This window comes from Eulemur rufifrons, chromosome 30 (genome assembly GCF_041146395.1).
Source record: "Eulemur rufifrons isolate Redbay chromosome 30, OSU_ERuf_1, whole genome shotgun sequence".
Taxonomy (NCBI): domain Eukaryota; kingdom Metazoa; phylum Chordata; class Mammalia; order Primates; family Lemuridae; genus Eulemur; species Eulemur rufifrons.
This window is the reverse complement of record NC_091012.1, coordinates 44,074,051-44,087,888: the sequence shown is the minus strand read 5'-3', so window position 1 is coordinate 44,087,888 and position 13,838 is coordinate 44,074,051. Positions and strand designations below refer to the sequence as shown.

Genomic DNA, 13,838 nt, shown 5'->3' with positions numbered 1-13,838 from the left:
AGCTGATAGTTACACATCTTTGCACTGAGATTCTAATCCCTGAAGTCCTCTGATTCATCTTAGAGGAAGGCGTTGCTTTTCTGTGTTCCATTTCTCTGACATCCGTTCTTTCCTGTTTCTTGCCTTCAGATTTAAAGGCCCGTAAGCAGAATACTTCCTCCCAGAGTTCGGAGCACCGCCTCAGGAATAGGAACCTTCTTTTGCCCAACAAAGCCCAAGGGATCTCTGATTCACCAAATGGTTTCCTCCCAAATAACCTGGAGGAGCCAGCCTGCCTTGAAAATTCAGAAAAGCCATCAGGAAAACGAAAGTGCAAGACCAAGCACATGACAAACGTCTCAGAAGAGGCAAAGGTACGTTGCCATCAAGGGGAGTTGTGCAGGAGAGGGGAGCGGGCCAGAGAAGGCAGGCTTCCCGCCACGCTCCTCAGCCAGTAATCCTCTGTGGGACAGACAGAGGGAGTGGAGGGGGAGGATCAAATTAACCCGTATTTCTGAAAGTCTTCTAAACTAGTTCTAGAAGGGTGGGAGGGCAGATTTGAAAAATGGGAACTACTACTATAGTTATAGCTAACTATAGGGTTTGGTCCACGATGGCTTTTCCTCTACAATCCTTGGATCTCCTTTGAGTTAAGGAAGAGTTAAAGAATATGGCAGGATGTTAGCCTGAATAGCTTGTTAACATCCAATCAAGAAGCTTTTGTTTGGGCTTAACTCACTGGAAATCAATCATGGAGCTTTCTGGGTCAATCAAGGTAGAAAACAACTTGTAGGAGCAAGATTTTGATGTCCAGACAATGGTTGCTTGAGGGTGGGGCCAAAGGAATTCCACTTGTGCCCAGGTTATAGGTACCCTTACCCCACCCCTGCTGCCTAGTTCCTTTGCTTCTCGTGGAAGCATAGGAGCGAGCGGACACTCCCCGATCAGTAGCCAGGCAAGCACTCCTAGAACTCCTGTTCAAAATTGACATCTCTTTTTGGTCTGATGTTCATGGAATTGGTGTTGGGTTCCATGTTGTACCATTAGAAAAAAAAAATCAGATGGTCCTCATTCAGGGTAAGCCTTACATTTGAGAGAAGTGAAGGTCCAGAGTCAAGTGTATACCCGTAATATGTGTTTGTCATTGACAAGCAAAAGCAAAAGGTTGTCTTGGGCTTGTTTTGGTGGTTGTGATTCCTATGGCTCTCTCCAGTTCCAGAGCAGGAGTCCCTGAATGGCACTGCCGGGAGACCCAGGTGTTTGTGTTCCCTCCTTTCCCCTTCCTCTTCCCGGAATCTCATTGCAGCTCAGACAAGGTACTCAAGCTTATTTCCTCATCTTTAAAAATGTATCTGGTGCTCCATGCCCTCTCTGTCTCACAAGGGTACTTGGGGGAACAAAAGAGGCAATGTCTGTGACAGGCTTTGATAACCATAAAGTGCTCTCCAAGGGCTGGTGTGCATCATTGTGCTTCAGGTGGGGGCAGGAAGGAGGGAACAGAGGCATGGCATGGCAAGGTAGCAGTGTCCATTTCTTCTGATCCTCAGCATGGAAGAAAGACAGGGGCCCTGGGGAAAAACAGGGAACTCCGATGTGTGCTAAGCACTTCATTCACATTATTGCTCTTAATTCCCGCAATGCCTCTTGGAGGTGGGTACTTTAGTATCCTCATTTTCAGTGAGGAAACTGAGGCTCAAGGAGGTTAAGGGACTTGTGCAAGGTCACTTGGTGGTCATGAGTGACAGAGTTGGGACGTGAAGCAGGCCTGTCTGCCTCTGGAGCCCCAGCTCATTCCGTATGCCTCCCAGGCTATGAATGGGTGGCTTCTGTTTGTATCCGGGAGACACTGGGGGAGGGGGACAGTTGGACAGAAAATAGTGCCACCCCAAGCAGCTCTGGCAAAAGGTGGGCATCCCAGGCTCCTTGTCTCCCCCTCCCCTTCCCCCTGCTACTCCCCAGACATGCACATGGACGACCCGTCCCACACAAAGGTAACCAGCCGCCTGACATTCGGCAGCATGCGCTAATGCTTCTGTCTGGTTATTCTGCCTGGCAGTGTGTCTGCTGAAATGTTCTCCTGGAGAGGTTTTTGTCCATCCCCAGGGCCTCCCTTTCTCTCTCCCGCCTTTCTTTCTCTCCCAGTCACCACCACCTGCTCCAGTTGCCCCCATGGCACAGGGCTTTGTAGTGGGAAGCAAGGCGGGGGGAGGGCGGGGGACGCTCCTGTAACACTAAAGCAGGGCATTGGCCAAGGGCTTCTTCCCACGGGGGCTCAGAGCCAGGGGGAAGGGAGGGAGGAGGGGTCCCCCCACTTGTTCTTGCTCCTCCCCGTCTCAGGCAGCCTGCTTCTCTGCTCTCTGGCGGCTCTGGCCCCCAGAAGGAGAGGCACCCTTTGGTTCCTGGCTTGGCTTAGCGAAAGCCTGGGTACTTTACCCAGCATCCTCCAGTCCTGCCATTGTACACTCTATCCTCCTGGTGATAAAGCAGCATTATACCCTCAGAGCTGGTGCCTTCCTGCTAGAGCTTATACCTCTCTGCCCTTTCAGGATGGGGGACTGATTGTGGCTTCTCGTTGTCTTGGGGCTTACCAGAGGAAACAAAGGCCCTGAGCCCTCATTTTTCGTCTGCTACTGCTCCTTTCCTGACTTTGTCTTTCTAGGCAACTTTTCCGGCTGCCCAAGGCTCTTGCTCATGGCTTGTTGAATCAAGTCAACAAATATTTGTTGCAATAATGTGCCCAGCCCTGAGTTAAGTGCTTTAAGGAACAGAAAAAAAAAAAGATGACGATATGAACCCTGCCCCTAAGGAGCTTAAAACCTAGGAGGAGAGGCAAGACTTCCCTGTGAAACACTGGAACGAAAGAAGAAAGTGAGGCATCAGGCATCAGATGATGTGATTCAGACTAGGTGCTCTGGATATGCAGAGAAACAGGGCAGTGGGACCAGGGGGTTATAGAATATTGTAGAAGACATAGGACCAAAGTGAGACCTTGATGCTCTGAGGGATTTGGATAAGTAGGAAGTATTAGTTATCTTTTTGGTATAACAAATTACTCTAAAACTTAGCAGCTTTACACAACAATAAGCATGTATAATGTCATCTCACAGTTTCTGGGAATTCAGGAGCAGCTTAGCTGAGCCTGGCTTGGGGTGTCTTATGAGGTTACAGGTGAGGTGTCAGCCAGGGTGGCATTCATCTGAAGGCTTGACTGGGACTGGAGAATCTGCTTCCAGGGTATCTGCTCACATGGCTGGCAAGTTGATGCAGGTTGTTGGCAGGAGGCTGCCTTTCCTTGCCCCATGGATCTCTACAAAGGGCTGCTTGAATGTCCTCAGGACATAACAGCTGGCTTTCCCCACAGCGAGTGATCTGAAAGAGAGCAAGGCAGAAGCCACAGTGCTTTTAGGACCTAGCCTTAGAAGGCACACACCGTCATTTCTGCAATCTCCTATGAGTTACACAGGTCAGCACTACACAACACAGGAGAGGCCTACACAAGAGCCTGTATGTCAGGGGCTGGGGATTGCCAGGGGCCATCTGCCCTCTGCCCACCCCCAGTGATTCATGTCCCTCCCATATGCAAAGTATACCCCCTCCCAAAGCCCCCCAAAGTCTCATCTAATTATGGCATCAGCTCCCAGTTGAGAATCTCATCATCTAACTTAGGTCCAGGTGCACACGATGCTCCTTCGATCGGGTTCCTTGAGTATAGCTCTTCAAGCACAGTTCCTCCTGATATGAAGACCCCCTGAACTAGAGACAGGTTACTTGCCCCAATATACCACAGTAGGACAGGCATGGGAACCCCCTGTAGATATTCCAGTTCAAAATGGGGAGAAAAGGGAGGCACACAGGAGTTGCTCAGGAGGGTACGCCTCTCCTCATGTTTTGTGGGCACCCACCCTGTTCATTGTTCTGGAGCCTTTGTAGTTCATTATCTCAAAGACCCTGCAAGGAAGAAAGTGAGGCTCCATGAGGTTGGCCCTTGCCCCAGGTCCTGTAGCTAATGGATGGCAGAGGCAAGATTCAAACTCCAGCCTGTCTGATTCTCAAGCGTGAGCTCATTCTACCACCCCACGTGGGCCTCAGTATGATCTGGGGACATGGTGTGGTGAAAGATGGGAAACACCTGTGAGGGTGGCCTGTGGGGTGGGAGAAGGTATTTGCAAAAAGTGAGGCTGTAGAAGCTGTGACTCTCAAAGATAGCTATCTGCACTTCTCTTTACTCTCAGAGCCTGATTCTGCTTATTTATACATAGGACTTGTAAAAACCTCAATAAATGGGGATTGGAGGCAGGTAAAGAAGGCATGCAGAGTGCTTGAGAGAAGGTGGGATGTCTCCCCAATCTCTGATTTCCAATTTCTTCATCATTCCTTGGCTTATGGGGTTGAGGATTTGAGCCTCTTCACATCTCCCCACTGAGTAGAAATGCATGGGAACCTGTGCTGATCCTGGCAGTACTTCATGTGGCCAGTGACCTGCGCAGCCTCTAGCTTCAAACCTGGCAGTGGTCCGAGCCATTTAGGGTACTGTAAGCAAAGCACGGCATGGACACAGGTGAAATGAGATGGCCTTGGCAGCAGAATGGAGTGGCCTTGATGGATGGGATATGTTGCCTGGCCTGACCCACGTCTCTGCTTTCCAGGGCAAAGGTCGTTGGAACCAGCAGAAGACACGATCTCCCAAATCTCCCACCTCAGTGAAACCCTCAGAACCATGTACACCTTCTAAGTCCCGAAGTGCCGGCCCAGAGGAGGCCTCAGAGTCACCTACAGCCAGGCAGATCCCCCCAGAGGCACGTCGACTCATAGTGAACAAAAACGCCGGCGAGACCCTCCTGCAGAGGGCGGCTCGTCTTGGCTATAAGGTAAGGGAGATCCCCAGCCACGGGGTGTCACTGGGCTGAGCAGCTGTGGGGAAGCTTCTCTCCATGGGCCCTTCTGGGGCTTGAATCCAGGCTGGCCTCCCTCCACTGCCCAGATTGCGCCTGGGGCTACTTGCCCCTTGTTGCTCTGATCTCAGTGTGTGGGAATGCAAGCTCATTTGAATGTCACTTTGAGATGAATGAGATTGAAATGGTAACAATATCATGCAGTATATTCCTAGACCAGGAGTGGGATTTTTGGATTTTCATGTTGTCCTGAATTTCCCTGTATGGTGGCTCCCCGCTCAGAGAGGAACAAGGGGTGATTATTGCTCATTCTTATCTCCTCCTCCAGCATCCTCTCATTTTGGCTCCCAGGAGAGGGGTCTGGAGTGTGTTTAAAGTAGCAAGGCTGAGCTAACCCCACCTTACACTACCTCCCTATAGATTGGAAAGAACGCAGGAAAGGCAGCTGGCCTCTTGAGCACCTCTTTTGTCATGTTAAGAGCTTCTGATTACTTCATGTCATTTTCACAGTAAGCCTATGGAGGTAGATTTTATTATCCCCATTTTAGGGATGAGAAAAATCGAGGCTTAGCAATGTTAAGTAATATGTCCAAGATCACTCAACTACTACATATATGTGAGTCTGAATTCCAACCAAGGCCTTTTGATTTCCAAGTGCCAGGGTAGGGGTGCAAGACTGACTCATTTACCATAATTATGTTGTTGGACCTTTCAGTTGTTCCCCATTTTTTGTTGAACACGTGTCTTTGTCCACAACACTGATTATTTCCTCAGGGTTTGCTCCTGGCAGTGGAGCTGCTGGGTTAGTTGCAGAGCGTGCCTTTTGTTCTAAGGCTTTCGATCCCCATACCTGACTGACTCAAGCCAGCCGTGCTCCCAGCCAGGCTGGTCAGCCCAGGAGAGCTGACATGACAGTGTGTCACCATCAAGCCACCCATCTTTTCTAAGCACCTAGTGTGGGTGCCTGGATAGCTGCCAAGGGAGACTCGAAGCAGAATGAAGACCAATCCGTGCCGTCAGGGTTAATTGTCTTGTAGCCTGGGCAAAAGCAGCAAACAGGAAACCATTGGAGGAGCAAAGAGGATGGGGCTGGAGCACAGGGAAGCCAGTCGGGAGGGCAGGAGAAGCTCTCTGGGGCTTCAGGAAGAGACAAACATCTGCACAGGTACAGAGAGTAGGAGGCCTTGTGCTTTCTCCTGGGTAAAGGCAACCTGACAGTTTCTGTATATAGGCGGCTCCAGCCAGCCAGCCTGGAGCTGTCAGGCAGAACAGCGGAGCAGCCCATCTCCCCAGTGCCCTGGAGAGGGCCAGTGATAGTGCACTGGTGGTGTCCGATGCTCAGAAAGCCAGGCAGCCAGTGATGCTGCCAGCCTCTCTCCTCCCCCTCAGCTTATCCACCAGCTTTTCTCTTTCTAGCTAGGGTTCTTTAGGTCCCTGCAGTCCAGCCTCTGGTCCCATCATCTCAGCCCGAGGAAGTTGGTCATTAAAGTGTGCATGAATGACTACTAGGTAATACTCAGACGATCCTGATTTGAGGGGACAACCCTGGCATGAACATTGGTCCTGCTAAGACTAGCATCCAGGAGTAGTCCTTAAAACAATTCTTTCTTCCTTGTTCTCGAATTACCACCAGAGGCTGTGTTCATTTCCCTGGTCTGGGGCTAGCTTGCCAAGCTCAGGGAGTCAAGGTCTAAGCGCTTGAGCTCTAGGTGAGCAGGTGAGCCTTCCTGAGGACTTCACCCCAACAACTGCCACCCAGATGAGTGTTCTTGGCCATAAGAAATGTCTCCCCACTGCCAAAGAAACAGCCCAGAGCTGGGGCACTGGTGATAGCAGCTCAGGACAGACTTCGTTAAGGAAAGATTTTGAGACTTGTCCCCCCTATAAAGGGCAGGCTCTGAGAATTCTCGGATACTGGGAGACCTTCGAGTCTTGCTGGGATGAGTTCAAGAATTAGCTCTTTCTTTGCTCACGGAGCTGTCCCTGTCTCCACAGGACGTTGTTCTCTACTGCCTCCAGAAAGACAGTGAGGACGTGAATCACCGTGACAATGCTGGCTACACAGCCCTGCATGAGGCCTGTTCCCGGGGCTGGACCGACATCCTGAACATCCTGCTGGAGCACGGGGCCAACGTGAACTGCAGCGCGCAGGATGGAACGAGGCAAGAAGGCTGCTCCTCCCCCCGGGCTCAGCCCCTCACTCGGCCTGGACCTTTTCAGCACACCAGGCTGCAAGTTGCAGAGAGGACTTGTCCGGCAAGACCTGTCTAGACTGAAGAGGGAACCAGTTGAGGGCCGGGCTGATGAGCTCCTGGGTGGCCAGTCCTCATTGGTTACTAAGGGGAGGGAGGCTGCGGTTGTCTGGGAATCATCCCATCACGTGCAGCGGACACCGGGAAGACCACGCAGGCTTCCCTGCACTCATCTCGGCCGGGCACTTGTCTCAGGCAGAATCTGAGGCTTTAGGAACTGGGAGACTGACCTGAGGGTCACATTCCAGATTTGATTTTTTAAATTTGATCTCTATGTACTTTTTAAAAATTCTACCTGCTGTGTCTTAAAGAAATTGCACCCATTCTCTTCTGTTCTACCAGAGAGCCTACTTCCTGGGCAAAGTAGAGACAGGAGCTACAGAACAAGTAGAGGGGGCCCTGCACTCTGCTCATCTTCCTCTCCGGCAGTCACCTGGGTTCTTTGCTTTTACCCCCCACAGCTGCTTTAGCTTTATCCCAAGTCGGGGACCCATTCTCTGCCCAACTCCAGAACCACCAGTGGAGCTACACCGTGCCCTAGGGACTGTCCCAAGACATGGGGAGAACATAAGAGAGAGTAATGGGAAGGAGGAGGTGGGGAGATGGTAGTAGGGGTTGCACGCCAGAGGTGGCTCCCCTGCCCTAAGCCTTAACCCTGATTATACCAGGGTACCCCTGGGCTCATCTCATTTCTTTCCCCGATGTGGCAGCCTGTAGCCTAGAACCCCTGTTCCCACTTGGGCCCTGTTGTCCTCACCCTTTTCTCACCTCTACAGGCCAGTTCATGATGCAGTGGTCAACGACAACCTGGAGACCATCTGGCTCCTGCTGTCCTATGGGGCCGACCCCACACTGGCTACCTACTCCGGCCAGACGGCCATGAAGCTGGCCAGCAGCGACACCATGAAGCGCTTTCTCAGTGGTAAGCACAGCTCAGACTTGAAGCCGTCATCCTTAGGGCTGGCCTCTGATTCCTGAACTGGTGAGGACATCCTCTTCATCTCCCTCCATCTCAAACAGCTCCCACAAGGGGCATCTGCCCTCTTCACGTGCTTTCCTTCGAACATCTCAGAAATCTCTGTCCACTTAAAAAGCCCAGAGGGCCGCTTCCTCTCATCCCCTAGCTGTGAGTGCCTGCATCCTCTTCAGAGTCTGGGAGCCCATGGGGACCCATTTCACAGCTAGGTATCTTGGGTGTGCATGCCTCTTTGTGGGACAGTAGCCCCACTAGTAGACATAGTTGGGGGAAGAATTTGTTGACCTGTGCTTTGAATGGGATGTCAGTTGCAAAGCAGTGACACTTAGCATTTTGCTTTTGTTTTTTGCAATTTCTCCTTGTTTATGATCAAAGTGGAAGCCCTGGGACCCTTCCTGAAGCTTTATTCCTCTCAGCCCTTGCGGGTGCAAACTGTGATGTTCCCTCTGCATCTCAGCGTCCCCCTTCTTTCCATGCCTTTCTTTCCCCTCCCTCACCTGCTCCTTCTGGAAAAGTGTCTAGTGTGGAAGCCCATGGCAAGGGCCACAAGCCAACATGCATTTATTTCTCATTAGTGGATAGCAGCTGTTTGTCTGCAGTTAAACAGCTCTATGGAGTGGGGCAGGGGAGGAGGGAAGGAGGGGAGTCTAGCTTGGGCATGCTCAGTAGCAATCTCCTCAGACTTGACCTCTGAATGAAGGAACCCCGCCTCTTAGTGATATCACAGCTTGGCCCTTGCTCTAGCAGTTACTTCTTCAGACTGCCTGAGCGACAGGGCAGCTGGGACTTGTATCTCTGAACCTCCTTGGAGGCTTCAGTGTTTGTGGTAGAACCACTCTTGGACCAGGAGCCAACAGGACCAAGGATTTGCCCAAGACTACTCCCTCCTCTCACCCAGGCTTTGGCCCCAGTTAGTCCTGAACCCCTACCCCGCCAGAGATACAGTTCTGGGCTTCCAACCAAGGGGCTCGTTTGTTTATCGAACAAAGGTTAACTGAGCTGACGATGGAGGAAGAAACAAAGGGACTTGAACTGAAGGTCTCCATGGAAGGAGGACTAGGCAGGGACTGAGAGGGGATGACAGGAGGCCGCCGAGGGAGATCTTGACTCCTGCTCAGCCAGCTTCCACCCGGGTCTCAGTCGAGCTGACTAAACCCTGGAGTACAGGCCTCAGGCCTGCTCAGCCTGGCCCAGCCTCTCCTCGTGGGAGGCAGGAAGGCTGCCTTTTCCGTTTCCCTCCCCCCGAGCTCTGGCTTCCCCTGTCTTTGAGGGGCAGAGCAGCTTTGGGATGTTCATTCAGTCATTCCTCCTGGGCCAGTGATGACTGCTGTTCCCTTCAGCTGAGCCATCACTGGGGTACAGGGCTCAGGGCAAGCCACCCTTTGTGGCCCCCTCCCACATACTGTGCACACGTGCACTCTCTTTTAGAGACGTACACATGTCGTCTGCACTCCACTGGCTTCCCAGGAAAGTCTGGCACAAACGTCTAGAGCATCTCAATATGATAAAGGTACCACGTGAAGCTCTGCCTTTGATAAACTTGTCTAGTCCAGAAGCCTCTTTAGACTAGAACCTGCCCTCCCGAGGGTCCTGGGGCTCTCTCTGACCACCTTAGTGTGCAGATGAACTCCTTGCTTCTCCAAGCCCTCCTCCCAAACCCCAAAGGAGTCTGAACATTGAAACCATTTTAAGTAGTTGAAAAATAAGAAGTAGCACTTTTCTCTCATCTTCTTTCTGTCAATTCATCCTATTATAGTAGCCAGCCTTTTGACACCTCCTTAAACTAACTCGAACACCAGTCTGTGTCGCAGAACGTAGCGAAGGCTTTCCTTAGCTCTTTAGCTCTCCCTAGCCTGTCCAGGCTGGGCACCCTTGTTCAGATCTTGATGCCCTTGCTCAATTTGTGGACATGGGGCTGGCTTAATAGTGGGGTTCGGGAGCCGATGGAGTGTTATAAACTGGACCACCTCTTTTCCATGCAAAGGCAGGGCTCTGTCTGGCTATTAGGGAAAGTTCTAGGACCTTGGCCCGACACCCCAGAGAGGCAGGCACTGACAGGAGTCAGGAAGTGCCCAGAAAGGAGTGGGTACTTGGGCCCAAAGGCTGCTCGAGGGGGTGGGGGTGAGAGGACAATTCTCAGAAGCCTTTTCTTAAAAAAACTGAGGTGAAATTTAGCTAACATAACCATGTGTTAGGTGAACAATCCAGTGGCATTTAGTGTACTCAGAATGTGGTGCGGCCATTGTCAGGGGCAGTTTTTTTTTTTTTTTTTTTTTTTTTTTTTTTTTTGAGACAGAGTCTCACTCTGTTGCCCAGGCTAGAGTGAGTGCCGTGGCGTCAGCCTAGCTCACAGCAACCTCAAACTCCTGGGCTCAAGCAATCCTCCTGTCTCAGCCTCCCGAGTAGCTGGGACTACAGGCATGCACCACCATGCCCGGCTAATTTTTTCTATATATATTTTTAGCTGTCCATATAATTTCTTTCTATTTTTAGTAGAGATGGGGTCTCGCTCTTGCTCAGGCTGGTCTCGAACTCCTGAGCTCAAACGATCCGCCCACCTCGGCCTCCCAGAGTGCTAGGATTACAGGCGTGAGCCACCGCGCCCGGCCGACAGGGGCAGTTTTGATGCCTTGAACTGAGTTCTTGTCTCTCATTTTTCCTCCCTGTGCACCCTCCCACAGCAAGTCTCCAGGAGCCTCTGGGTGCAGTGGTGTAGTGGCTGGAGGGCGTGCTGGAGGCCGGAGGTCAGAGTTTAGGGAAGTTTTGCCCTCCACCTTTCCGCCTCCCCAACCCCTACACCTAGAGACATTTTTGTGGAGTCCTGGATTTTTTTTTTTTTTACCTTGCCTGCCTGGCTGAGGTATTTAAAAAGCTTTTTGCTTTTCATCCTCAAACATTTGCCAGCCCCCAGACTCTCTATAGATTAATTGTCTTCATCCTCCCCTAGTGGAGGTCCCACTGGGCAGAAAATGCAGGCGAATCCCCGTAGGGTGCAGAGGGCTCCATTTTCTGCAGGAGGAAATGGTGAGTGAGAGCATCAGGTGCCTCATGTAGAGCTTCCCTGGCTTTTTGCAGGGCCCCTGTTCTGGAAAAGTTGTTGGGGCATCAAATCCTCTTCTAAGTCCACACGAAAAGGCCTCTATTTACAGGTATCCTGTAGTGAGTCCTTTTATAAAGCAGAAGATGCTGGTAATTCATCTGGGCTGTAAACATGGATTTTCTTATACTGGGTTGGCTTAAGGTGGGGCCCATTTCTGCTGAGATCGTGAAGGAGGGCGTGGCACTCCTTCATCCATTCATTTATCTATCCATTTATTTATTTACTTAGTTATTGAGCACCTATTAGATTTTGGGTGCTGTGCTAGGTACAGGAGGCCTTTCTACCTCATGCTCGGGCTTGGAGCACCAAGCTGTCCAAACCCCTGAGAGGCCTTTAAAGGGCCTCCCCCTTGGGCCAAATTATAGGCAGGCATGTGACTGATTTACCTTTGACCCTTTGAAGAAAAGAGCAATAACCAAGCTAGCTGAAGGAAAACAGACTCGTTTTTCCTCCTCTGTCGGAAAGAATGTGGGGGTTGGGGGGAATGGGTGCAGTTTGGTTTGGGGCATCAGAGGAAGTATCAGGACTGCTCTGCCTTCCACTGATGAAAGGGTTAGCAGTTTACCACTTGAGGTCACTGAATCACAGGTTTTTGTTTTTCCTGCCAGAGACCTCTGCCATCTGACCTCACGTTGAAGAGCACTTGTTTTTTGTTTTCCTCTCCTTTCATGTCCCTCAGCTAGTGGTTTAGTTGGAGGAGATGGGGAGGGGTGTGATGGGATCACGGAAAAGAGAGAAAGTGATTGCTGGGATGGCCGCTCACATTGAGATGAGAGGCTCCATTCTTACAATGAAGCCCTGAGGGTGCTTTCTTAAAAAAAAAAAAAAAATTACTGAGATGAAATTCACACAACATAAAATTAAGCATTTAAAAGTGAACAATTCAGTGGCATTTAGTGCATTCACTACCTTGTGCAGCCACTACCTCTATTTAGTTCCAAAACATTTTCATCAGCCTAAAATGGAAGCTCGTACCCACTGCTCCCTATTCCCCCTTGCTCCCTGCCCCAACAACCACTAGTCATTCTGTCTCTATGGATTTGCCTATTCTAGACATTTCATATAAATGGAATCATATAATATGGGGCCTTTTGTGTCTGGCTTCTTTCATGTAGTATACTGTTTTCTAGGTCCATCCACGTGTTAGCATATTTCAGTACTTCATTCCTTTTTGTGGCTGAATAATATTCCATCGTGTGGATAATATATACCGTTTTGTTTAGCCATTCATCCACTGATAGACATTTGGGCTGTGTCCACCTATTTGGCTATTGTGAATAGAGCTGCCATGAGCATGCATGTACAAGTATTTGTTTGAGTATCCATTTTAATTCTTTTGGGTATATACCTCGGAGTAGACTTGCTGGGCCCAGGGCACTTTTTCAAGGAAAGGGCAGGAGTAAAGAACTGAAAGTTGTGGCTGGGGGTGGGGGACAGGGAGAATCAAGGAAGAGGAAGGTCACTCTTCGTCCTGATTGGATGTGAACGTTTATGAGGAAACGTGAATTGAAGCTGCACCATTGAGCAAAGCTTGGCGCTCCTCCTGTGTGCCATTCATGGGCCTGTTCCAACTTTAACATCTTCACTCTTGCCAATTAACTTTTGGCTATCTCAAAAAGGCAAATTCACCTGCAAATGACAAAGATTTGCAGTCAGCAAAGAGAATTAGAGGAATGTGCTGGAGGCTCTGAAGGCAGTTCCTAGAGAGGAGCCCCAGGAATGTGGTGAGCTAGGGCTGCTCTGATGGAATCCTTGTGTGACCTTTTTTGGGGGGGGGGGCAGCAGTCACTTGAATGCATGTGTTTAAGCATGCTGGTAAAACATACGCTTCAGAGTTGTACCTTGTGGTAATTCGTTCCTGCCTCGCTCCCTCTCCATATATTTATTAAGCTCTCACTATGTACCAGGCATTGGGCTTAGGGACACGGGAGGTGATGGTGAACAAGACAGGCATGGTCCCTGCCCTTTTGGGACTTACACTGTTGTTCTATTATCTCCCATGACACCTAGCACAGGGCTGGGCATAGAACAGACACCTACCTGCCAACTCTCAAGTGGCACAGGGTCCAGCAGAGCACATGAGCTGGCAGCGGGACCTCAAAGTCTTCTCACGGAGGGCACAGACAACCTAACATATATGACTAAAGGTTTCCCACTCTGATCAGTCATTACTTTGAAAGCTTCTTACTGGCTGTTTTATCCTACCGGGGAATTCTTCATTTCCTAGAAGAGTGCTTAAAAATGAGGTTTTTTTAGTAGCTCACAACAGTTCATAGGCGTTCTTATTGACAGGATGATCCCAGAGGGATATTGGCCCAGGGGGGTGCTTTCCATTGGAGGAAACTAGTTCCACTCCTTTAAGAGTGGCCACCAACTTCCTCCTGGGATTTGGTTTTCAGGGGACACCCTCACCTCACCTGTGCCCTTTGGACTCTATCCTGTCCGGTTGCCACAGTTGTCACTTGAGGGCTGGTGGCAACTACATGCAACTAAGTCAGTTTGCCAGTTTTACTTGGTGGCATATTGGCAACCACTGGCCATGTGCCCACAGATGACAGTTGAATTTGTCACGAAAGCCAGTGGACCAGCTTTTTGTCCAGGTGGGACTGAGAGGTGAAACAGTTCCAGTAGATAATGCC

At 50.4% G+C, this 13,838-nt stretch overlaps 1 protein-coding gene across 5 annotated transcripts in view; it reads left to right on the top strand.

The window, feature by feature from the left end:
• BCORL1 (BCL6 corepressor like 1) overlaps positions 1-13,838 on the top strand; it is a 63,290-nt gene that overhangs the window by 40,821 nt on the left and 8,631 nt on the right. For 4 of the 5 annotated variants that reach the window (XM_069463247.1, XM_069463248.1, XM_069463249.1 and 1 more), the window contains 4 exons: positions 130-353; positions 4,626-4,847; positions 6,867-7,033; positions 7,900-8,045. In XM_069463247.1, coding sequence (XP_069319348.1) covers positions 130-353; positions 4,626-4,847; positions 6,867-7,033; positions 7,900-8,045 — 759 coding nt within the window. The remainder of the gene's footprint in view (positions 1-129; positions 354-4,625; positions 4,848-6,866; positions 7,034-7,899; positions 8,046-13,838) is intronic. The other variant, XM_069463250.1, reaches the window with a different exon arrangement.